Genomic DNA, 27832 nt, shown 5'->3' on the forward strand with positions numbered 1-27832 from the left:
TTCCGAACAGTCTTGTCCTCGGTCATTCAGCTGGTAGACGAATAAGTCATGTTTAGCCGTCGAGGTAAGAAGAATTTGTAATGCCCTTACCTCATTCCATCTCATAATGGATATTGAGGGACAGTAAATTTAAATTGACATTTTTCTCTAGCCTTATTTAAGTGTCATTTATGCCGGTCCAATGTGCACAGGTTCAGCGCCGCCTTAAGCCGCCTCTTCAAGGACGTAACGGTCCCGAGCCAAATTATACGCTGGCGTCTCCTGCCATGCCAGTATTGTTTTCGCGACCAATCTAATATTACCACCTTTTCAGGATATCACTATCAGAGGAGTTATTAGCTCAGCAAGGCTTTTAAAAAGGCACGCAGTTAATTGTGACGCGGCGGTCCCCATATTTGAGAAATGCTTCAGATCAGTAAACTGGTTTTTGGAGGCTAATTCAGAAGAGAACAGACCTTCCACCACTCTCCAAAATACGGAAATTTTAAGAATTTATATTTTTACTTGATGTGTAAATGGTTCAAATTCGAAGAAAACCGCAAAAGTGGACGCAGCAGTTTTTGAGTAGCAATTAGTTTAGGGTTTTAAAAGAAAGAATGTTAGGTAAAGGAAGACGATAGAGAAATTAATTAATCATTTTTGAAGGTATGATAGGAATTATGAAGTACATATAGAAGGAAACTGCAAAGAAAAAGGAGGTTGACCTAAAGAGAAGTGCTCAGGGTGTTCACCAGTGAATGTGCCGAGTATTTCCACGGAGATCTTCCTAAACTTATCCCTATTTGGTAAGCTATCTACGTACGTATACTATGCTAAATAGAAATAGAAACAAGCATAGGAGTAACTAATTATATTAACAAACAATTTGAAATATTAGAGATTACTGAAATAGAGCGATGGGAGGGTAAGTTTGAAGTGAGAAGTGCAGGAAAGAGAAAATATTGTAGTTATTACAAAACATGGAGAGAATAAAATACGTTCGTTGAAGCAATTAAAAAGTGGAGAGAGGTGCAGGACATATCATAATTATAAATCGTCATTCGACACAAATGATAGAAGATAATAGGCAAATAGGAAGACATGGTAAAGTTATTCCTGAGAATATAGGAAGAGATGGCAAAGAGAGCATATAAAGAGATTAAACGATAGAGAGAAATGGAGGATTTTGTATTAGTCGATTACTGCATATAATCGTTATATACTATAAGATGATGATTCATGTCTTCAGTGGTGAAGTAACATTCGTTTTATGGCAAATCCTCCGACGAAGTCGCGGGCACACATACACACACACACGAATCCGCTCAGCCTCCAATCCAGATGTCTTAATACCTACTCGCGCGGTGATCGTGTGGAGGCAGGATTCCTTTGCACATTGAAGTCTCGGTGTCCGCGGGGAGGGCGGGGTTGTGTGCCACGGGAGGGAGGCCGTGGGTGGAGTCGTCATCCAGCTGGGGAGACCGGATCATCAACCCCCTCGAGCCAATGCAGCCACCCATCCGCGAACTCACATTCAACCCCTATTTCCAGGCCTGCCACCTCACCCCCGTTCGGGTCTCCCCCCCTACCCGCCGCTTACCACCGCCGCGTTTCCCACTTGACCAGCCCTTTCCCTCCAAACCTCGCGACTCTCTCCCCATCCCCCCGCTCACCGCCCCCGATCCCCGGCGCGGTAGCGACGAGGGTGTGCCGTCGGGGCGCCGAGGAGAGGCGCTCCGAAGCATCGCGTCGAGGGCAAAAGTGGGGCGACAGTCTCTCATTCGTTAAGTATAGGTAATTTCACACAGGAAATTATTGCATCGAACTGTGATACCTCGTCGCCAATCCCAATCGTTCATGTTTGTTCACGTGCCCGTGTTGAAAAACAAATGAAATATTAGGGGAGAAAATTCGCTTATGCAAAACTGAGATTTTCTATATACTTTTATTTTTCGGAATATCGACGACCAATAGGGACAGTAGATAAAACTTCAGTATAAAATCTTATTTCAAAAACCTTATATAATAACAAAAACTCCCATGACACTTCCTTAAAGTTTTGAAATTTTACTGTCCTCATTTTTTTAAAATTGAGAGCTATACACGATGGTCGTCCAGAATGACAAACTAGTTTTCCCAGAGACGTCATATAGAAGTAGTTACTTATCTTCAGTCACATAGTGCCTTAACTCGCGGTAATTTTCAATTTTATCTTGTGAATTTTGCAAATTCCCTGCTAATTCTAAATGGAAACGTAAATTGGCAATCCAGAAACGTACGAAGTGCTGTTTTCCGTTTCCTGACTGCCGAAATGATTCTCCAAAAAGAAAATTCATCATCGGATTCACCTCAAGGCACTGCGATCAACGCAAACGCATGATGACGACCATTACGGAAGCTGCGTGGGTCATCCTAAACAATTAGTAGTATTTAGGGGAGGCGAGCGTCAGCTGAGGTCATTTGCGCCATTAGAGATGGGCAGGAAAGGATGAAGGGTGGAGAGAAACCTGGCGTCGTCATTAGCCTACTCTTAACGAAAGGCGCCAAGGGGTCCGTAGCTCAACGTCCCATCTGACGGATGGCGTGCTCACTCAAAGTGCTCTCCATAAAGCACGTCAAGTAGGGATCCGGATACCACCGAATAATGCTCTTCCTCACGTGTCTCTAAAGGTAGGAAGCCTGTTTCGAAAATTCAACCGGGAGGTTGTTGATCATCCAGCCTACAGTTTGGATCATGCTTCAAATAACTATCAAACTATTAACGAAACTGAAGAAGTTTCCACGGGGACGGCAATTTGAAACGCGGCGCGAAGCAAGGAAGTACAGCTTGGGCACAGAAGGGCCTGGCGGCTGGAATCTGTGACGAAAGTATTCAAAATCAGGTCACAAGATATGACTAATATTTAAACGGTGGCGATTACGTTGAAATGAGATAGAATTTATATGCAGTAATAGTTCCATTACAAAATAATTGTATTGCTATTTTAGAAAAACGGATATTACTCACTGAATAAGTAAACTTTTTCTCACACTGAACTTCATATCACCTACGTGTCGAAAGCGGTAGTAGTGTAATAAAGTTTAAAATTACATGTGTAAAATTACAAAGTAAATTTGAACAGTGATCATGAATTTTCTCAAAGTTGAGCATGAAACCATCGATTTCAACGGGTATTGCTTTCTTGAAGATCCCACGTGTAAATATCAGAGACCTCGTATCCATGTACATATATAATTGATATAAACATGGATTTTTCAGAATGCCTTCTTATCATTCAAAGCTTTCGTAACAGAAAAGAAGCCCCTTCGGAACGGCACCAGATGGTGGATCTTCATCATGCACTTGATGACTCGTCGAAAATCTCAAACACCAATAAATATTTCCTTGATAGTAAATTTATAATCATTAAGTTTCCAGTAACGAAATTTTAGAAACCCCGATTTCCCATTCCCACGTCCTCACGATCAAGTGCTTTTTGCCCTTGGCCGTAACTGGCATAATGAAAGATAATATTTATAAAGATACCCTATCAGACACGATCCCCATTGTTGCAAATGACTGGGAGATGGCAATAGAACATTGATTCAATCAGCGGAATACGAGAAGGAAGAAAGTCCGCCCCTACCCCATACGGCTACCGTCGTCTCAATCCCCCACTTTTCGTAGTAGACAGAAATCGGGACAGTGATTCGGAGAATCCCGTCTCTTCCCCTGAATAAACTCTTCCGAAACATCCTCCATTGATTCCACCGGGAAAATCGTTAACCCTGTTGCTTTTGGGTCGTGGCTAGCTTTAGTGGCGACTTTATTTTATTATTAATTTGCTCAACCTACTGCTGAATGACTCCTCCCACCATCGCGTGATAATCCTGCCCTGAAATCTGCCGCGAGGGCGTGTGGCCGAGGGTGTTAGGTGATTTTCCATTTGAGTAATTTTTGATTGGTAATTAATTATTCATTATACTCTCCTCAGAGAATACACCACGAGCACACGACACCATGAGGTTTTCCAGCGTGAGGGCGAGAAGAGAACTCTAAAGGGCTGAGTGCAACCTGACCGGGCCGAGAAAGTTACTGACGCGAACGCGGCCCATGTTCATGGAGATTCCAGCCCATCTTGAGCCGAAGCTACAGATCCACAAGAGTGGCTGTTGGACACATGTTTCCTCACGAAGAAAAAACCCTCGCGAGACGTCAGCGAGTATGGTCGACTCTCTCTCTCCCCCTCCGTCTCTCTGGTCATGGTTGTGCGTGGGAGGGGGCAACGAACCCACCTCAACCATTTGTAGGTGACGCTCTCTCTCTTTCCTCCGAAGAGGGGGAGAGAAAAATACACTGCGGAGTCTTTCCGCTCTTTTCTTTCGAAAGGAGAGCGATTCCCGCACGACAGGGGCTTCACGTTTGTGGTTTCCTGTTAATAGAGTTAACATATTGAGTTCACCGATGAAAGGGATAGATGGATTTTTGATTCCGCATGGACAAAAAGATGGACTTCGGCTCAATTTTACCTTCGAATCTACTTTACTATAGGCAAGTGCTGTAGGTGGAGGAAGAGAATAGGCATGTTCGACGGGGTGAAGGGAGAAAGAAATTATGCGGATTAGAAAAAGGGTTATTTTGGCGTAATGTATCACTTTGTGTTTTCTTGCGAGAGACACAGCGGTAGTTAAACCATGTGCCCCTCGTCAATAAAATAATAATCCAACCAGTGGAGTAGGAATTAGAGAAAAAGTCAATCCAACCATTAAACGAGCGTGTGAGGATGTTTATGTCAAGAAAGAAGTAAGTAGTTTGTTTGCTTAACTGGCAGCAAGGTTATGGAAACTATTTCTCAGCGTGATACTGGTAGAAGAGACAGAACTCATATGTACTAGCATCATTTAATATTTCAGCTAATCGGGTAGGTTTGCCATTTTCACTATAAAATTACCGAAGTACATTCCTCGTTTAACTTAGGTGGGCCTGGTGTAAAAGGTCAGCAACTCGAAAAACTATAACTTTGCAATGCCATAGTATTATATTTAGACACAACCTTGGTTTCAACGTTCAACGTCATCACCAAACGCTGAACGTCGAAACCCGGGTCGGGTCTAAATAAAATATTTTGGAATGACAAAGTTATAGTATTTCCTTGTAAAATTAATTGATTCCAGGAAGTCACGCCACCAACAACCAATTCAGTAGCTCAATAAATATTAATCATTGAAGGAAAGTCGTCACACTGTGAGTTCACACGGGCGGAGATATTTTCATCAAAAGATAAAGTCTGGGTCCCCTCCATTATTTGTCTCCTAATCGATTTCATAAATTAGCGACCTCAAATCAGAATTAAAAAAAAAGGAAAAATCATAAAATGGAAGGTGAAAAACCAGAACGAATTCCCAACCCTCTGTGATAGGTACTTCATGGACGACCGTGCCAACTTGTCTGACAATGTTTTTTTAATGCTAAGAAACTACAGTAAGCATATAATAACATGATTACCTACCTATTTTTCAAAACACTAACCATGCGTTAACTGATTGAATGATGTATCGTAGAAAAAAAACGTCGAGGATCATGGCTTTGACAAGGATTTTGCCAGTTTATGGCGTGATGGATCAGGGCAACATGTCAATTTTACACTCGGCCATAACTTGAAAATCTATATGATGTTAAGCTCTCAAATATCAAAATTTAGTCGATGTAAGTGAATTTTGTTGATGCCAATGCAAGTGAATGTGTTAGAATAATAATTCTGAATTAATAATAATCATTCAAAGGAAGTCAATAAAAATACACCAGGAATTGAAAGTAGGTATTGAAATCAGCATTTATTTTGGTCATTTGCCAGTGCCCAATTAAATAGTGTTCTCCTGGGTAGAGACTTAAAAAAACACTGCCTGATAAATATTTGCCAGCTACTGGAAATTGGTACAGCTACTGGTACTAACTTGCAATTTTGATTTTCGGGCAAACGATTTTTTCCAGAATCCGTTAATATGCTTAGTCTGGCATGTAAGTTCAATGGTGACCTTCGGAAACTAGTCTCGAAATAGAGCGAAGCGGGATATTCTCTATTGTTATCCTGGATATGTACATATTCTTTCGTCTTTAATGTGATCCCTTAAAACTCCAAGCATTCCGATTCGACCTTGTAAATGTAATTGTTAGATGTAATTCGACCTTGTAATTGTAAATGTTTTCCAAGACAGGCGATCATGATCGCCATAATACACATTCCTCGCTCTTTATGAACACCGCCATGGGTATCATGTTTTAGTGCAATCATCTACATACATATGTAGAACTAAAAACCTACATTAAACTGCAAGCAGGGACGTTTGGCAAGGGGTGTTAGGGCACCATCCTTTTGTTTATAGGTACGTAATGCACTTGTACAATAGTAAGGCTAGGTAATTGAAATGAAAAAAATACATACATACATACATACATACACAATACAATCCAGATAGGCACTGCATCTTTATCAAGTTAAGCTGGCTCCTTTGGACACGACCAAAAGTAGACCCACTTGCTTTACTGTGCCCACCAAGAGTGACAGAAATGGTTATCCTAATATTGTGATCTTTCAGTACATTTTGAACTTGATATTTACGTGCGTAGGTAATTTCAGTTTCTGTATCTGATGCTTACTGAAGTTGGCATCACTATATTTAGAAAATGAGAGATTAGAATATATTCAAAAACAGTAATAAACAAGAAAATTGTCTGGGTAATCTAGTAATGATAGCTTTTAACGAGACGTCGTAAGAGTCCCAGCTGGGAGGGAATGCTTCCGTGGGCAGTGCTTTTACCACCACTGGAAATTGCGAAAGTTTTAAATTTTTAAGCAAATTTTAAAGACGTTGGCTCCTTTACCGATGATTTAATAACGTTTACCAATAATAATATTACTCGACACGGCAGGAAAAATTGAAATTCGTGTCGGGAAAGACACTTATTTGTTCATGTTTGCAAATGATGACTGACAACAAGGTGCTAATACAATTAAAGAGGTAATTTTCTTCGTAATCTACAGTCATTAGTCACTGAAACTACTATGGCTATTCACATTAAAAGTTACCATTAATCGTTTATTTATATTCAACATACTTCCAATACGTTATTTGAGAAAACAGTCTTACTTCCTTGGATTTCATAATTCTCTGGCAGAGTGAAAGGGGAAGCGGGGAAAAAAAACATATTTTGGCGACGGATTTTGTTTGATCTTTCATTTTAAAATTTTTAGCTTTTGTTCCGAATTGTGGAAACGAAGAGTCAAATGTAAGCAAGTCGTATCACAAATTTTGATGCCAATAGGAGTGTCAATAAAATAAAAAAATTCATGTAAAACGTCTTTTTGAGAACTCTCAGTCAAAAGTACTTAGTACGAAATTACTACATGTGTGGAAGGTCACCAACGAGGGCCGAATATTTCCCTCATTGTGTCTCCTTGGAATATTTTCCGTCTTTCTAAAATTAAGCTCTCCATCCGCGGTGGGAAACGCGAGAAAACTGAGGAATAAGCTGTTGGGAAGCCTTAAAGACTGACATAAAATTGTATTCCGGCATTTTCAGCATAATAGCGCATTTATGTACGGTAACGAGGACCCACAACTTCCTTTGCACCATCCCATCTAGCGCTATCTGTACGTGGCGTAAAAACTCGAAAATAGCAAAAATTACTCTTCTTTTTCTTCTCGCGTTTAAAGCGATACAGAGTATCTTTTCGTTATTTTCTTAGGGGCTTTACGGAAAAAATTTTGGCGCATGCACCTATATACTCGGGAAGGAATCCTTCTGGACGATATAAATACAAAAGCAGCGCTCGAGTCCTTGAGTGGAACAAAAGAAAAGTAATATTTTTTTTTTCAAGTAACCCAGGGCTTTCCTCCTCCCCCGTTCCCACCCCTTCCTCTTCTTCTCAGTTTCGGTGACGCCACGGTCCATTTGCGTGGGTCGGGGGAGGGTGGAAGGGTTCAGAGGGGTAGGTTATGGGGAAGCTCCGGCGGCGCCTACGCATACCAGTGGCATTTAACACCCCCCAGACGGGATAAAATAAAAGGGAAAATGGAATGAGTAATGATTCAGACGGTCGAGACACATGTACTGCAATTTAATGGGACCTGCCCGAAAATTTTCGCCAGAATATTTTTATTGGGGAAGTGTCTCGCCGGGTAGGGGGTTTTGCGTTTTTGGCTCGACCGCGCTACGCCAGGCGGCGCGTCGGTGCTTCAGACTCATTGTCAGACGCTGTGGAAACACGAGGCATTAGCCCTGTTGTCTGAGTGCGCTTTCACATATGAAAGAAAACTCCCGTAGACACCCCCAATCTCTCCGCCTCTTCTTGGCTAAATGTTTCTCTCGGGTATTCTTTTTTGTGCGAAGGAATGGAAGGACGTCCAACTCGCCAAAATTTTGAATAATTGGAGTTTTTCTCGAGGACTGAAAAACGGCAATGATTTTTTTAATCTTCTACCATAAAACCTTTCCACTAGACCAAATGGTCAAAAATTCGCCATTTATGGCGAATTCCGCTTTAAAGTTTTAAAAAAGATTAAAAGAATGCAGAAAAGGATTTCGTTGGCGCGTTACACTTATATTAATTGTAATTACACATAAAATTATTTTTTACCCCTCATGATATACTTACATACCTTCTTCATCATTTGTAGGACCATACAATCCATCATTAAAGCGACTTCGGGCATGCACATTATTTGGGATATTGAACCGTTAATTGTTTGAGAAGCCATGCATTAAATTGTGAAAAGATCCCATACAAGTAAAGAAATTGGCGGCGTTTCTGATTTTCATGGATAAAACCTACAGCGTATGAAGTCAATAGAGGCTATTTTACGTCCTTCTGGCCATCCCGAATATTTACATAAATTTTACTTCGGTAGAATCAGTAAGTCTTTCTATATATAGAGATTCGACTGATATTTTTCTGTTTGTTTTAAATTCTGCACTTGAGTATTCACTGGTGTTTTTATGTATATTTTCTTTTCCCTGAATTTTCACCTGCAAAGATTCCATTGACATTTTCCGCATTAGATCAGATCAATACTGCTTCTAATTGTCTTGAATAGAGTGATTTCAATCTTAAATATAAAAATAAAGACCTACGCGTAAACAATGCGATTAAATTAAGAGAAATTAAATGTATCAAAAAAAGTCATTCGAAAAAAACGCGGAGGACATCAGGTTCAATATATGAGGGAATCTCTACTTTCAGGAAACAAAATGTCAACAAAAACGTCGGGATATCTAATAGCCCTCCGACCTGTCAATTAACCATACGATTTTTATATTTTATGCCAAGAGACAAAATGCATTCGAGTACCTCATCGTAATTTGAAGGAAATCCTGGAAGTATTTTCCCTGAAATCATAAATGCCTTAAGTCGCTAACGTAGAGGAATAACGTTTAAGTTTAGCCCTAAAGGGAAAAATACTCCGATGGTTTTATCGAAATGATTGAGTGATCAACGCAGAGAATAGCGGCCCTAAAACTTCTTTTTAGTTTATTTAAACGGGCTTCTTTGTAATTTTGCATAGGAAGTCATCAGTAGTATGTAGGTGTTAAAATAAAGTTTTATTGCACATGCAAAGAAAAGCATGATTAACCACCACTACTCATTGATATGATCTACATGTTCACCAATTTTCTATCTCTATTACAGGTATTGATTAAAATTGTTGTTTGTTAAATCGATTCAGGGAATGAATAAATTGAGTCAATTGTATGATATATGTAATATATAGGGGACCTGGTAGTTCAGTGGGTAGCGTGTTGGACTACTGACCGGAGGACTTGGGTTAGAATTCTGTGGACGGCTCTGAACACACTTCCTGGGAAACAATAGGTGACACAGGGATTGTAAGCAAGAATTGAAATTATTTTAAATGGCTAATATAAGTTTCTAACGGATATATATATCTTATGGCCTATCACTTTTTCTTAAAATTGGCCAACCTATTTTTAATATTAATCAATTTTCTCAGATTAAAAAAAGTCATCAAATTTACTTCTATCTCTCCTAGCCGAGGGTCAGTTCTGAATTCCATTCAGCATTGCTTTTCCGTCACGGGCAAAGGTCAGAGAAGATAAAAATCTCATAAAATAAATATAATGTCGAGATACTTGAGCGCGTATGCAAAACAGTCGGGCCACAAGCCACCTTCCCTACCGCCGGGAAGCTACAATCCTCACCAATCTCACACTCTCGTTGACCTCGCTCTTGCCGGGGGTTTTCAGGGCAAAATGGTGAACAAAGAAATGCTCGCGAATGGAGTATTCGCCCCTCTCGGGTCACGATTCCGGATTGAGGGGCCGCGGGGTGGATTGGGGGAGGGGCGGAGAGGAGGGGGGGACGGACGGACTAGTTGTGGAACGTATCACTGCATCATGCCATCAATCGTCGTTATCATGACATCATTCCCCCAATGGACTTTTACGCCAGACGGAAGGTCCAGATGCAAATCAAAGAGCGCCAGAGGAGGTGCATTGGAGAGAGGGCGAGGGAGGGGTGGGGACTGAAGAAAACCGGGAGGGAGGGATGCTCTTGCAGCGGTCGCTGGAGCGAGGAGTGGAGGAGTGCGGAGAAATTTTTACCACCGATCCTCGACCGAGAGAGATAACCGAAGCAAACTACCCACGGAAGAAAAAGGAAATGGGAAACCTAGTCGAGACCGTAGAAGAAACCAAAGAAGGGAATCTATGCCGTGGAAAGGTGTCTCGACGGCGCGGGGTAACGCCCTCGATCGGCTAATCCATAGATCGTGGGTTCGATTCCCCCCCAATGTGGGTTTCCCAAGGGTTTGGATGTCTCTAATTACCCTTGTTGATACTCCATGTTTATAATCCAATGTAAAATAGCAAAACTTGACTGGTTTTGGTTTAGGGCTAACTAAAAAAATTATTACTAAAGTTGAAGGCTTCAAGGATTCTCGACACTTTCGAAAATGACGGGTTAATAAATTGAGGTTTGTGCGGTGAAATTAAGGTGGCAATAACTGCATAAAGGTGAGACATAATTTCTTCAATGAATCAACGAATTAATGTCTCCACGCTCATGCTAAAATCGGACACAACAGTGCATTCCACCATTGACAGTGATGTTTTGATAATCATTTACTAAATACATGAAGTATCAAATTTTCTGATAAAACAACTTAATAATTTTAACTATCAGTGTAATTAAATCAAATCAAGGGGAACTTTTATAGTTAAAAAAGTAAAAATAGTTATCATTGCCAAGGCATTGACCAAGAACAGGGTTATTTCGTGCATCCAAGTGGCAGCTTCTATTCCCGCGAGTACTTCAAACATCCATTCTCTTCATTCTTATTTAAAGGAAGGTGACGTATTGGCAATGTGATAAAGTTTCATAGTGTGTGACAAAACTTGCTTCATTTTAAGTAGGAACTTTGATAAAAATATGTCACGGAAAAGTTGATCCAACTATAGGCATGGAGTTAATTCACCCGTTCTAGGCACAGAGCTTCAAAATTATAATTTATTTAATAAAAATTATTTTTTTGTGGTGTCTTTCGCGTAATGATGTTGAAGAATATATTTCTATCCGGAATTTCATGTGCGTTTAATGATATTAAGAGCATAACAATTTCGCTGGCATTCCAATCATCTCGTTCAGGTGCCTTAATATTATGCGCGGATTAAATCCAGAATGGACATATATTGACCATTAGTTTCGCAATTTCGAGGAACAGGAGCACACTGGATGAAGTGAAGAACACAAGCTAAGATAAAACCACACGCAAGTCTCTAATTGAGAAAACACTTTACCGAAAGATATGGAGTTCCTCACGAAATAAAATATGCGGACGATGGAAACAGCTTAACAAAGAATTTTGGAAACAATGGGAATTTGAAGTTCCAGCAAAATAGCGAATATCGAATGGAAGGATCGAATAATTGACGACGAAGTTCCGCCAACGGTGGGAAAGACTAAACGTCTGTCGTCAGCACTGAACGGAGGGAGGAACGATAGCCTTAACGGACACGTATGAAGACACAATAGTTTGGTAAAGACAGCTGCAGAAGGGGAAATGAACGGGTAGAAGTACATAGGAAAACATCGGATGAGTTACACGAAGAATACAATGGTGGACATAAAAGTAAAGAATAGCAAACCGCATAGAAAGGTGAACTTAGCCTTGCTTCGACCCAATCACAGAATTGATGACCATTGACGACGAAGATAATGGCATCAACGAACCAGAAAATTTACTGAAAGCGATCAAATTCATTATCTTCAACTTAATATATTTTTGAATGCATTAATATTCGAAACTAATTTGATATATGTGCTTAAATCCATACTTGCAGGTAAAAAAAATCAAATAATGATTGCTGATGGAAAAGAAATTTTCTGAAAAATAATATTTTAGAAATATCGTTTAAACGAAAGAACAAACGTAAGTGTCCTCTTTCAAAATCTTGGCCCGTTTGTTAGAAATTGTACCAAGTATTTTTTTGCGAGCTAAGTGAATTCATTGTTTTTTTTAATATCTCTGCGTTGAACAATAAACAAACACTCATGTACCCGGAAAGAATTTCTTAGGCACTGGCACAAGCAAAAAGACGAGAAAAAAGAACTGCCAAAGAGTATACAGAAGCTTCATCTGGCCGGGTTTTGCGATCACTCTCTTCGCGCCACGGCTTACAGCGTCGCTGAGTCGCGCGCCAAGGTCACCACTGGTCGCCCAATTGAAATTCTCACGAAAGCAGCATTGAGCTACGGAGTCGAAAACAAAACCGAAACTGATAATTATTTATATACACCCTCTAAAGACACAGTCGAATGGTTTCAAAGGCGCGGGATGTCCCGGTTAAAATTCAGCGGAGGAAACCCTCCCATGAATTTCAATGTCTTGCGGCCTCCACGGCCATCCGAGGTGAGATTCCATCTTGACACCATTTATTTGTTTCCACATTTTTGTTTCCTTGAATACGGAATATGAAAAAATAGATCGCAATAATGATTAGCCTTTAAGGAATTCAAATTCCACCCTGTTTTGACGTTCAAGGATGAGTTGAATACTATTGCTAAGCGTTTTGCTCAAATACATTTTGTAATAATAATGGAATGTATTTGGGCATGTATATATGTGCTTTCTAGGCGAACATGGATGTTTTTGAGGCCTCCTAGTTAACTCATTACCGTGAGTTAACCAGGAGGCTACCCTGCTGAGCCAAACCCATAGGCTTGGTATTATGCTACGATTTCGTCACCATATATGCTTCTACTTCTCCGACGGTTGAGGTATTTTAATGCCTTAAACTTCCAATGGCATAACACCTTAGCTTCTGCACCTTCCAAGGTATCCCGGTCGGCTTTGGTTTTAGGTTCAGATTTTAGGTTCTAAGCAGTCCAGTTATGACACTTCGAAAAGACGTCAACAGTGGAAATAGCTGAAAAATCTAATTAGTTTTCTACTGCCCCTCCTTGTCGTACTTCTTGGCCGCTGGAATGTTTACTTTGAACGAAATCGAAAAACGAAACTTCATAGTTTTTGGACCTAATATGAGCTCGCAACTACGGGATCTCGATTTGGACCTGACAGGCATTAAATTACCACGAAAGCTATTATTAAATCAAGAATATACATTTCTCATAAATTTTCCCAGGTACAGAATCGGCACCTATCAACATTTTCAACGCATAGTTTGAGCTAACATTTCTTTTCCGATTTAAGGCTAAGATTTTTCACGGCCAGCCCGGGATTCACCTCTTCATGGAGGAACGCACTGTTTGTAACGAGATTAGAGTGATGTCATAGATTTATATGACCAGATCACCCATTTTCATCAAAGAGAAAGATGTTGACGAGAGCTTCAACGAGAAAACTTTTCCAGATTTTCGAACTGCAAGGGTGTGCAAGAAAAAACGACAGAGAGAAATCCAGGAAATTGGACAACGTAGGGAAGAAATTCAGAGCGTCACCACTGTCACCCTGGACCAAACAGGGTACGTACAAATGCGCTGACACTGTCATATTTGATCATCTAGGTATGATTTGGCAACCCTTTACTTTAACAGAATTAGTTGCAAATAAAAACAAAATTGATCCACTGCAGTAATCGACCCGTTGGTTAAGTTTGATGATTGAGGACAAAGTGCACCTAAAATTTTAGGCCTAGTGTCCTAGAGCGCTTGAAAATTAACACATTCCTCGGTGGGATGGCAGTTCATTTCCCTGCACCGTCAACGATTTCCCAAGTGTGAAAGTGTTGAGCAAAAATTCACACCCCTTGGATTTAAATTGTGGTTTTCCCGTAGAATTGAACCCCGGGACTCTCCGATAACAGTTGCAGAGGCGACCTCGTCGCCCAGAAATTGCAATGAACGTGGAAATCGTCATCAACGTGAATGATTGAACTTAGAAGAACATGACTCGGGTCCAAAAGGATGTTTCGAAAAATTCACCGTGGACGCGACAAAAAAAAAGGGGAGCATTGGATTTGGATGCGTGGAGGACGCAGTTGACGGGAGGGAGGGAGGGCGGTCGGGCAAAATTTGAATGATATCGTGCGGCGGGTGTCTTGGGAGGGGAGAATGATTGGCCGGGAAGGCGCCCTTGTGTTCGTGGCGCGTGGGGGCGAAAGAAAAGTGGAATGGAGGAGCCGTATGCCTGCCCGCCGCTTCGTCACCAAGAATGACTGCCGAGGAAGAGTTTCATTCCCTTCTTGGGAGGGAGGAAGACTATCCGGACTTTCTCTCCGCGCTCCGCCTCGTGGGTGATACGCTGGGCCCGACGTGGTATTCAACGTTCAATAAAAATAACTGCAGTCCAAGGGCGGGGGAGATCGCAGAGGAGAGATTCATCTCGGGCACAAAACGATTGCGAGTTTAATGGAAATTCTGACGAGGATAGTTGACTGAAAGGTACACACCGAGGTGTGAAAGGTGGTGCACGCAATATTCGCTTTGTTCTTAACCTGTGAAACTGGGCTTCACCACTAAGAGCGACGGGAGGGCATTGGACAGCGGTCGGTGTAAAGACAGCGGGAGGGGTTGTTAAAGTTATCTTTTATTGAGGACAAAATATTTTAGAAACAAGCGAAATATTTATCATTAGTTTTGCCTGAAGTTGATCTTGATTGAATTTTCTTAAATGGCATGTCATTAAATAACACGATGCTACAATAAGTCATTATGTCAAATAGAAGCATAACGTACAATTATGTAGCCACCCCGTATAGGTCATCTACGAGTCTATTAACAAGCTCTCTGTAAAATATTCCGAAGCTTAATAAAATCTTTTTGAATCGCCTGCGTTAAATACTGATGCGACTTTTTGCAAGATAATTATTGCCAATAGAGTACATTTTATGAACTCTAAAAATTCGAAAGCCCCTGAGTGTACGTGAATTTAATTAAATTCCTATAGCCAATAATATGAATTTGAATTGTAATTGGCTATTAGAATGTACTTAGCTTCACATTCACAGTCAATAGCTCACACGTCTTCTTTCTCTGATTGTATGATTATGCCTGAGTCATAAGTTGTCCTTTCCTCACAAAAGGGGCTGCTAAGATTATTAATGGGAGAACAAATATTAGCTTACTTCTTCAACCGTGAATCTACCTTTACGTTCTTCTGGGTGTGTCTTAAAGTCTGTTACTCCACTTTCATACTTACAATTGCACAGAAAATGAATGTACAATGCAAATATGATGAAAATGATGCAACATGTGTTCGTACGAATACACCATTAAATGAGCAAAAATATTTTTCAAATCTAATCATAATCTACTTTTACGAGCTCACAGTCATTATTAGATCATGAAATCAGCCAAAATTCCATGATTTCCTTATCTGCATTTTTTATTATGTCTGTTCTATTCAGAAGTATGCCTATATACACGTAACTCCGATATCCAAAGATTTTTCAGATTCCAGCTCAAATTTTTCATCGGTACGTCAAACAACTTGCTTCGTTTTAGTAGTTTGTCTAAAGCTTTCTAACTTTATTTGCAAAACTCATATTTAAAAATGTTCTTTTTTTATTTTTCTACATTGTTTATTCTTACTTGTTTCATTAATACTGACATTACTCTTGTTTAGTTTCCCATTGGCGATAATAGTTAACTGTTCGTCATTCATCAAAGAATTTATATTTTTCTTCCACTGCTAATTAACTATGCAAATATGGTATTTTGACCCTAAGGCATAAATAAATAAATAAACATATAACAAACGGGTTTCAAATAAGAAAGACGCGTGTAATAAGGTCAACACCAAGCTAGCGTACTTCAGGTGAGTAATCCAGACGAGCATGGACTCATTTTATTTAGCTCCGGCATTATGGCCAACCAATGCTTCAACACCATAATCACCTAAACCTAACTCTAGTTCGTCATCTCCAGATTTTATCATTGTCCTCACGCATTAAAAGCATATTCAGACATAAAATTTCAAAATTTATAAGATTTCCGCACACAAACTTTAAAATGCCACACACGGAAAAAATAATCCAGACTCAAGGGACAATTACGGCAGAGTTACTTTAAACATATCTCCCCAAATTCCGAAATAACCAACGCAGGTGATGTAAGATGTTAAAGAGCGTGAGATGATCATGACTTTAACCCATTTGAACATGTCTTGAGCAATTCAAAATTACACGGAACGCGCTCGCTCGCGAGAGTATGTATTATTTTAATATGGTGATGCTCCCAATGCTTGCACTACTAATGGTATTCCTTGCCGTGACTCGGGATATGGCTTCCAATAACTGGAATAACTGGGAGCACATGCCCTTCAAAATTTCATGCCCTGAATATCTCATGTGGCTTGAATTAGTAAGCTGTCTCTGTTGCAGGAGCAAGAAAAACTCCCTTCCGGTTCCAAGACTCATGAGAGTCACTTTCTCCGAAGTGAACGTTCAACGATATCAATCAATCAAGCTGAATGTTTAATTTACGCGAGCAAAAAATATTGATGCATGGATATTATCCGTTGTTCCCGCGGAACTTAATAGGTTAAATCGAATAATTTCCGGTTTAACTTATGAAAAATTCGATTCGGAAATCGACACAAAAAATGTATGCATTTTTCACCCTTCATTTTTGAATGTGTGTTGAATCCAGTGCAAATTTATAAATTGCTCTGTTGCCTTACCAAATAAATGCGTACGATTTGGTTTTCTTTTTTGAAATAACTGTGAAATATTTATCTAAAACCTCTTAAAGCAAAATTGTCAAAACAAGGTTTTTAGAAAGACAATTTCTAATTTTAAAAAAATAAGGAAAAGACATTATGAGAAAAAGTTTTAATTCAGAACTTGCACACTTCAAAATGAAGACAACTTGCCGAGATGATTCCAACAGATTATATTTTCATATACGCGACTGTTTCATTCCATATTTGAAATTATTTGAAAAATATGATCATGGTTTGTACAACATATAATAAGGTAAACATTCAAGCGGTACTGATAACAGCGTTCCAAGTAAAAATATGTGCATTGTTTAGGCAGCCACAATACCTCTTACTGAATTTCCGGCTTTGTGTCATCAAAAATGATTTCCGTGAGAGTTGTTTTGACTATAAAAAAAACACATCCAATTAAAGTTTGGTGAGTGAGAGGATAAACCCCATCTAGAGCACGCCCGAGGGCGCGTGATATTATATCCGCACATATGGAAAGCATGTTCATTTCCCTTGCGTCATCCTTGCATTCCCAGGTAAGTCCAATGTGTGCAGAATTTTAGACATCAAAGATATTGAAAGTATTCCATTCAGAACATCACACTGAATGTGCTGACCATGTGATTGATATTAGAAACGATGATGGATTTAAGTGTTGTTCTAGACTGAGGCATTGGACCATTGTGAGGCAAAGTTAAAGGAAAAAGGGGTCATTGAATTAATTGATGCCACTTCTTAAGAATAGCATGGGAAACAGTTAACGAATTTTCTCTGGAATCGCTGTTTGGCTTCAATTATTTCGATGAGTGCAACTGTTGAGTCAACCTCTTACAGCTAAGTCATAACGAAATCATAAAGCGAATCGTGGTCGTAAAATTTCAGCAAATAAAGATGAAATTTCCAGGCAAATAGTAGAAGGAATGAAACAGAACTCGCAGTTTCGAAGAATAAAAATGTCAAGAAGAGTGATATTTCGTCATTTTAACTGATCCATCAACTGATATTCATTCACTCCCAGCCACATACACATCGGGCTAGACATGAAAATAGAAATATTGACAACGTGCCTGCCCACGTGCACGCATTCATGACATTACGAAAATGTCCGCGAAATATTTCAGACAGCTGATGTACGTTTTTAGCAAACCGAAAAAGTTTTGCGAGAAATCAAGTTCGAAAAATGCCACTATATTTTTCGCCCGGAACGAAATGGTCCGGTAGGTAATACTTAACACCGTATGGTGCCCAGAATTAAGAGGAACTGCCCCTTTCCTCTGCGATCACGGATTTCAAGAAGGCTTAATCTGGATGGGCAAACTCCATGCTAGGAAACACTGCCACATACTTATATAAAATTAATACACGGAGGAGGGTCAACGCCACGTCGGAAGGATATCAAAACCGCGGAATAGGTGACGAACATGGCCTGCAGGCAGGAAAGAAGACGACAGGGAAATGGCAGTGCGGTATAGGGGTTGGAGGAGGAAGATGGGCCTATGGTGACAGGCACCTTCAGCCGAAGGCGGTCCCAGGGGCCGGGCGACAGGCAGGCGATCTGAGAGTGGTTTGACGTGAGAGCAGATGTTGGGAAGGAGGCCGGCACCGCTTGCGGTTGTGGTCTCCGGTGGCGGCACGAGATGCCTCTCGGGCAGGGCACGCCTGGTCACCACGCACGCATTGGTGCATGAGGCGTGGTAGTAATTGTATCTGGTTGCGGCAATTGGGGTCTGGAAGCCATTACGTGACAGGACTATCGTTGCTCGAAGGATCTCATTACACCTCCGCGGAAAAATGACAGTTTCGTGGAATACCTACTCAGCGCAATGGGAGTTGTTGCTTAGGGGTGGGTGACCGTTGGTCGGCACAAACCCTGGACGTCCTTCTGCCTAGAATATCTGGAAAATTCTTCAGAAAAGCGGCAGAAGCGGAAGTAAAAGTAATTCGCCGGGTTGGCGACATAAGGGTCTGGCCATGGGACCGCTACAAGCGCCCCATAGCATCCCAAGACGAGCAAGACACCCTTCCGGCAAAGAAGAAGCCAAGGCTGCTCTGAGCGGGAATAAATCAAACGACTGACAACGCAGAAGAATTCTTCCCGCCTTAGTAGCCTTGGAGGCTGGAAAGGCGCAGTGTAAGGGCTACGCAAGAGCCCTTGCAAGAAACTGCTCTAAACAATGACTTCATGGATACCTGCTTTCCAACCTTTTACCATTGTATCTCTCTGAGAATGGCGCCCTAGGTAGACTGTCCAGCAACCGGCTGAAGAGCAAGGGTTTCAAACCCGGGTGACGCCCTTGTCCAGCATCTTCACCCAAACTGTGTGGTTTCCATATGCCAAACTTTCTAGGAAGCTGGACTCCCAACAATAAAGTCGTGATGTTCACATGGCGCAGGGGTTTGCACTGGTGAAATCTTTATGAAAACTAAATGTTTAATTAAAGTCTTTATTGCTACTTGTTCTTACCCATCGTTAGAGATTCCTAAAAATTATGAATTCATTAGCTTATGTGAAGAGGTTTTACGACGCATTAAATGTTTCAGATAGTGAGAGTGGGAGAACCTTAGATGATTCCAGTGTCACTGACATGTCCGCTATTTCGCACGCTTTCACGATCATTTTTATTTTAAAAAAATAGGAATATTTCTTAAATGTTCAACGAGATACATTCGACGACTTAGGTGCCGGGAGATGCGAACCAACTCAATCGGTGAGATAAAATGCTATGAAATATTTTCTAAAAATTAGGAGTTCGATTTTTTAAAAATTTATTCGCAAACAGTTAACCCGTGGGCGTTTTTCGTAAACTTTTGTGCATCAGGATCACGAGATATTAATTGTTTTAGATGGTGAGACATTGCAGTCATTGTAGATTTTGACAGGGACGGCACTTTTAGAGTTTTTAAAATTTTTAGATAAGTTTTATTTTATTGTGCATTCATTTTCCTAATCTCTTAAATAATGGATCGCCGACAGCTGTAGTTGAAGTAGGCGTGGAGCACTGTGAACAAATGTAAGTAACTCCAAAGCCTGAAACCACTAGCGCCGGGATGATCCCCACGTTTTAAGTTTTTGCGTCAAAAAATGGTTGGAGAAGGAGAATGCATAAAGTAATTACTCAGGTTAATCATTGCGGTTTTCATTATTTACCATTTGTATTACTTTAATTCTTTTGTCTATATATCGTAAAGTTTATTGCGGGCACTTTGCGCGGAGTTTTGGTCAAACACTTTATTTGACTATGTTCGAATTCCAGGGTGACTAAGGTATAAAAAAAGGGAGCTAACTTTATTTTTTTACGAGCAAAATAACTCAAAATATAGATAAAATCACTCGTTTAATATTATTTTATAACATTTAAATGTACAAGTCTGTACTTGAGAACGCCTATTCCATTACCTTTCCAATCATTCTCCACTCTGGGAGGAAACATTTTATGTCGAAGTGTTTTCGAAGCAATCAAAATTCCATTGAGAGATAACTTATTTCAATGTTTTCTAGAAAAAATCGACGGAAGAGTAACACAATAGAAAAAAATCAAGCATGCCATAAATCTGGAGACTGACTGGTTAGTTACCATTCAAAGAATCGCACCAAGACGTAAGACACAAGGCTAAGTTTCATCATCATTCAACACAAAACGTAAAACAAAAACGAGATTGAAACTATTGAAAATTTCCAAATTATTTAGTATTTATCAACTTTCGATTTATGTGAATAATTTTCTTTCAGGGAAAAGAAACAAAGTCGGTCAAAACAATGGGCTGCTTTGTTTTTCATCTCTTATCTTTTCTCGGTAGGTACAGAAGTTAAGGTTCCAATGTGAGCAGTTACGGTGGGAAGGTGACCCTCGCCATAAAAAAAGCATTAATGCTTATATTTAATCTTCCCAACATCCATAACTACTATTCTTTCCAGTGAATTGCCAAACTTTCTCATTGAATGCGTTCTTCGTCACTTGGCACTTGCATGCGCCTTAGACGAGGTGAGTAAGTATATTTCAGGAGAAACCACACAATATATCACCAAGCGGAAACTCGAAAAAGCCAGTAATGCAAGAGAAAATTACCTCATCTCTGCCATTTCCCCCACATGAATATTCTTTGCAAGGAATTCCGTCGGTTGAAATAATATCTCCTTATTACTATTCCGCGCATTTCACCAGATACCCGTAATGAGGGTTGAAATGTGCAAAATATCACGTTTCAAAACCACTACAATACGTCACCATTTACAATTGATATGCGATTGCAATCTAACCGAAAAATTTACACTATAATTTTCCATATTTCGACGTTATCAATCGGTTACATATTTCTTCAATCTTAGCATAAACTATGCTATCCAATATTATCCATATCCAATGATTATCATTTTAGTGAGGAATATTGTATTGAAAAGAAATTATTGACTTTGTGATTCTACACACTTTATGTGTGAGGAATTACAAAGCCAATAATTTCATTTCAATATGTTATGCAAATTCAATAAAGTTACGCCGGAGACCAAAATTTTAGTGAAGAATATTCTCGTATCCGCGAATGGCTGCGGGGTATCGAGCGTTAGTTGATATGGAAGGCATGCGATGACCGAAGTGATGATGATTATGTACCATAATGATAGACAAATGATAGACAAAGTGGCCAAGCCAGGAAATAGAAAGAGAAGGTATGGTGGAAAGCAACTAGCCGTCAGCATTATTATCTTTTTTCAATACGGTCGCTAAGAGGGTTCCATCAATCAGACGAAATTAACATTCTACTTGAAATTGTGATATGTAAACGACAACGAAGTGTTGGCGGAAGTTCAACTGAAAAATCCTGCCAATACCGGGACATCGATTCACTAAGCGCTCTAGACGGGGACAGAACGAACGTGGAGGGTATGACAAGAAGGTTTGTCTACGTATTTACACGTGTTTGCGCCAGGAAAAAAGAGAATAAATAGAGAGAAAAATAACAATATCGTGGTTCAGTACTGAGTCATTCTATGGCATGACTGCCAAATTTCCTTAAAAACCGATATTTCCATGACATTCTAAGGGCAATTTGCCGTCCGTCGGATGGGACGTTAAGCCGCGGACCCCTTGGCGCCTTTCGTAAAGAGTAGGCTAATGCCGACGCCGGGTTTCTCTCCACCCTTCATCCTTTCCTGTCCTTCCCCTATGGCGCAAATGACCTTAGCTGTCGGTCGCCTCCCCTCAAAACTACTACTACTTCTAAGGGCAATTTCGTTTTTCCATGTTGTTGTTTAATGATGAGGGAAAGTTATATAACTGCAATTATCACTGCCCTAAGACTATACCTTTTGTATTTTAAGTTTTACCGTCCATCAAATTTTACATGCCAATAGGTTATTGAAAACAATAACGCATAATTATAGTAGAGTCTTTGCTGCGAAGATAGTGAAATTGAATGATATTTTCAATTTTAGAAAATGGACTGCATTAATTAAGTTTAACCTGGTCTACGGAAACTAACTCGTACGCTTACTGCTAAAACTACAGCAGTAATACAATCTAAGGTTCACTTGAAAGGTAAGAGTAGGGCTCATCGAGAACTAAAAATAAGGCAAATTCATTAATCAGGGTGTGCCGCCTGTATTGTATTTGCTCAAGTTGATGCACCCGAAAAATCACACAGCTTGGATGAAACTTCCGAGTGCACAGAGGCATCACTCGAAATCGAATACAGGCCCTCCTGTCGGCAACCAAACTTCACCGCCCTATAATTATTACTCGATCAATTTCTAATTAGAATTCCTGCATCTTCCTGCATTCCTACTTGCATGATTTTTCTAGATACAATGATGTCCATGATCATCACATGCTAGCTTTTGATGTTCTCCCCATCATGACACGTAAAATGGAAATCGCAAAGACATAGAGGAAAGAAATTAAACCAAGAGCCATGCGAAAAGTTCATAATTATTCTAAGAATATAAGAATATGAAGAAACCATTCTCAATATCCCCGCGTCCCCAGTACTCAACCTTTTTCAACACCGCTTCTTCTTAAGCTTTCCTCTAAACACCTTTTGCCGATTTTGCACGTTTTTCGGTTTGGTCATCGAAAGAAGCAAAATTAATCCTCCCGCGGATTGAATAAAACCCTCCTACGATTTGTGATTCTGAACCTTTTTGCTCCTTAAAAATTATATTATATACTTGAAGAGATTTTTTTAACAAAAAAATAGTATAGCACAAAGTCACTTTACACAATGGATTTATAGTATAACATCTTGAACTTATTTCACATAATATGCTGCCAATAATAATGGAAGAGTAAGAATTATTTTTAGCCAGATAATTAATACAAATTTAAAATCTTTTACTCCACGCGTTATCCATTTGGGTACCAAAAAAGAAATTTTTTTCTTCCCATATTACCTAATTTCGCTTAAAATAATGAATTAAAAAAAATAATAGTTACACAAGAATAATTTAGACAAGAAATCCAAAGTTAGTCTTCTTTCTCCTATTCAACAATGCTCCATTATCAAATCATAAAAATAAGGAAAAAGGAAAGAATAACCTTTTTAGATCATTTTTACCTACTGAATTTATTTGGAAGTGAAAGGAAGTCGGTCGATGGGTGGTGACTGAGGTGAATGATTAAAAGTTAAAACGAGATGAGAAATCCGGTGTCACTTTTTGCCTATTTTAGCGAGAAAAAAACGCCACAAACGATTTACAAGTACGCTGACTTATTCGTATTGAATCACTTGGCGCCAAATACGGTCGAAAAAGCAGCCAAAATCGTATTTACCGGCATTCAAACCCATGTTGTAGGAACCGAGAATACGCCTCACCGCACAATATTCTTCACTCCGATTGGATATTCTCCAAATTCGATTCTTGCTAGCAGGCTGATATCTTCGAAATGCTTATTTTTTGTAAAAAAATGACCTTTCCTAACTGGGACCGGAGATAACTCCTATAAAGGTCAGAACATTGTCATACTTGCTAAAGGTAATTATTACACCTCAAGGAGGCACTGACTGAAATTAATATGAATTAGCTTTCAATCTCATCGGGAGTGAATGAAAAAAATTACTGCCTGACGCATTGAAAATTTAGATTAAATAGTCGACAGCCAATAGGTTAAGAAAGATTTTTGCACCAACCTGGAGTTTGGTGAATTAAGGATGCAGTGATGAGGATCGTGAATAGGGCAGTGGTCTCCCGAACCTTCATCTTGGTGAATGAATCCGAAGGGTTGAAATCCTGTTTCACACGCACAACTGCCGAAGGAGGCAAACCGTCGTCCGCTTCGACTGACAAAACCCAAGTAACACGTCCGTTCGGAGGCTCAGCCCCCGAGAGAATAACCGGCTTCTCACACTTACGAAGTGAGGTACTCTCCGCCGCCAACGACAACGCCACCCTCCGTGAACCTACTTAATCACGCGCGGGAGCTTCGATATACGGTTTCACTAGGTTTATTTCCTTTTACCAATTACGGCCCACGAATAATTGGCACATCTGCAAATTCATAATAGTAACATAACCAAACAATAAAAAAGGTTATCTTCAAATTATTTCGGGTTGTAAAGGGACTCAATGAATTTTCTTTGAAAAAACATAGGTATAAGTATAACAACAAGATAATACTATGCCTGCGCCTAATCCAGCAATTAATGTTTTTAACATGAGTGGTCATTAAATATGTCATTATTCTCCACCTTAATTTATCACACCATCGGAGAGTAAATCAAACAATTTTTTCTAATCAGTTGATCAAAGTTTATCAGTATCCTAATCAATCCATTAATGTGACTATGGTAGAGTAGCACATACATTTCATACTTGTCTATAACCGGCACATCTCACCTATATTTTTAAATATATCTCCCTCGTTCCCCACCTTATTTCTACCAATAACACTTCCTAAGTAGGCACATAATCCACCACCACCACATCATTGTAAGCTTATCCTTATCTCGGCATAATCAAGCTATGCTTCTTTCAAATAATGTGGTGAGGAATACACTTTCCTTAACTGTCAGTTTTGCTGCTTAAGACAATCATTCATATTTTTATGTATATACACCACAAACAAATAGCAACATTTCTGTGGGAATTTGCGTGTCTTTAATCTCTTTTATCTATTCTATATCTATATTAGCTTTTATCTATTCCTATCTATCTTTCACAAACATTCTGTCAAGATAAATATATATTCATACTTACATGGGATATTTCCCTTGCAAAACAAGCTGATTCCAAGAAGTATGGAATTAAAGCGCAACCATTTTAGGTTTCTGAAGAGCAGAAAATATCTGTTGAAGCAAATTTTATTTTATGTTCAGTTATGCAGAACAAGTGATGGAACGATATCAGTGCCTAAATTCTTAGATGTACTCGTACATGAAAACTTGGATACCTATATAAAAATACAAATTCATTACAGTTAAAGGAGTGTTAATAACATATAGAAACTTTTTTTATACCTATAAACCTGTCATATTTACCAGTCATTACTAACATTCCAGAGGAATTATTTCTTACCTATTATTTCTATGCATTCATTAATTTCTAATGCCAAAACACATCAGCTGCCCAAAGGGAGGGTTATAAAATTACCATCTCCCAAGTTTTACAATCTGATAACATATCTATCCATTATCTCGATTGAGTCAATGGTTAATACAATTATGCATTACTATACCAATCGTGAATAGTTTTGTCAAATATATAAAAATTGCCTTACTTCTTAAATTAAATGCTAGTTTCATCTTTTCTCAAGTAAAAGCTTAAAATTCAAATTCAGTCCACTTGAATTAAAAACATGTGCACATGATTCATGCCAAAATAATGCAAGCATGATCTCAATATTGTGCATAACTAGGTGAAGTTAGGTTTCAAAAATAAGCCATTAATGCATTGTAAATGCCGTTGGCAGACATCTTGTTGGATTCCTTCAGGCAAAAGGGAGAGAATTAGAGTATGTCCCAGGTAGGTATTCCTAGCAGCATCCTACTTCACGCTGGTGGGAGAGTGAGAAAATTGGGATCAAAGTGGGTGGCGCAGGGTTAACTGAGCTTTGACGGAAATGCCAATGAACACAGATTTGGCTTATTTGAAACTCCTTTAGTAATGACCCGTTCATAATACTTCATTCTATTAAGACAAAAAGAAATGACCATCATATTAGCACCAATAATTAAAATTCATCCACCATAGCATGAAAAAGTTAAACAAAGAAAAGAATGAAGGTTTCATGTTGCTTTAGGGGATTCCTGTCACGTAGGTTGGCTTGTTGGAAAAGTTTTACACCCAGCCTAGGAGGCGTCTTCAGATTGAAGTGATCTTTATTGCATTTTGGCCGCTATATATAAGAGATTCTGGCTGCCCTGGAGCACTCTGATTCGCTGTTCCACCTGGCCAGCATCTCCTATATAGCGGCCAAAATGCAACGAAGATCTCTTCAACCTGAAAAGGTCTCCTACGTGATGGAAATTCCCAGAGACAGCATGGAGCATTAATCAGAAAGACATCAGGGACTCCTTAGGGTTAAAGGTAAGAATGGCATAAACCAAAAAAGAATAAGAGATGCCAACACGTTTAATTTCAATACACCTTTATTCCCTTCAGGAATGAGTATTTCATCACTCCCCACATTATTACATTGTCCATTCAACAATATAATATACTGAACATACACAGAGAAAAATTTGAACTTATATGATAGAATGTCAATTTATAATGCCAAATGTTCAATTACAGATTTCTCCATGAGCAGTTGAGCATCAAATATATCACAGTCACCAATCACACTAGTATTTACTTAAATAATAATGTTACAGTTTACATACTTATCGCAAACAGAAATAAAAATGAATGTAATGTAATAAAATCATTCATCTTCTAATACTATATGAAATTAATGCCAGATAACATTTAAAAAATCATCCATAACAAGTCACTGAACAATCAAAATACATACACTATGAAAAAATTAAAAAATGCAAAACAGTATAGTGGGAGGAAAAAATATAATGTCAAGAAAAGAGCAGAGAAGAGATCATTACTGTACTCACTATTGGCAAATGTTTTTTAAACAATGGTTTAGTTATAACTACCTATATAAAAACATTATAAAAGCTATTGAGATTCAGATTTCAAGGAGGCATTTAAATATGATGGGTTCATCAATAATGAGGAATACTTTTACCTCTAATAAATTTCCGCAAAAAATATAACTTGTCAACAATAACACAAAATGGAGTAGTTGAGCATATGTTTACTGTACTACTTTTAGCAACAGACTAATTTCCACACCAAAAATGAGATATTTTAAATTGAAAAATTTGAAAAACTTTTTAAAATACAATATCTAAGCTTAAATTTACCAAAGGGATGGATCAAACTTTATGATGAATTAGTTAAGCATTAAAAAGCTAACATAATCAATATAGAAAGCTTTCAATGCTGGCACACATTGAAATTATTGAAAATCATGGCATTTATGAGAAAATTCTTCCAAAATCTATTGGTCATATTCACCTTTGCGAAAATTATGTGGAGTAAACGATGTTGGTATGTCTGAAGCACCCAATTTATTAGGTTAGATTTCAATGGCTCTTACATAATTTACAATAATTAGAGATAAATTTTTTATTAATGCTGGAGATTTTTTATAATTTTATATTAAAATAGTATAAAAGAATACAAAACATATTCTTTGAA

The 27832-nt window shown here is 39.0% G+C and overlaps 1 protein-coding gene across 1 annotated transcript in view; it reads right to left on the bottom strand.

Annotated features, from left to right (window-relative positions):
• Positions 1–24450, bottom strand: part of LOC139687881 (uncharacterized) — a 59295-nt gene extending 34845 nt beyond the window's left edge. Inside the window, exon 1 of the mRNA XM_071585216.1 lies at positions 24268–24450. Coding sequence (XP_071441317.1) covers positions 24268–24337 — 70 coding nt within the window. The 5' untranslated portion in view covers positions 24338–24450. The remainder of the gene's footprint in view (positions 1–24267) is intronic.
• Positions 24451–27832: the final 3382 nt, after the last annotated feature.

Source organism: Hetaerina americana, unplaced genomic scaffold (genome assembly GCF_022747635.1).
Source record: "Hetaerina americana unplaced genomic scaffold, ioHetAmer1.1.p SCAF_2, whole genome shotgun sequence".
Lineage (NCBI taxonomy): Eukaryota > Metazoa > Arthropoda > Insecta > Odonata > Calopterygidae > Hetaerina > Hetaerina americana.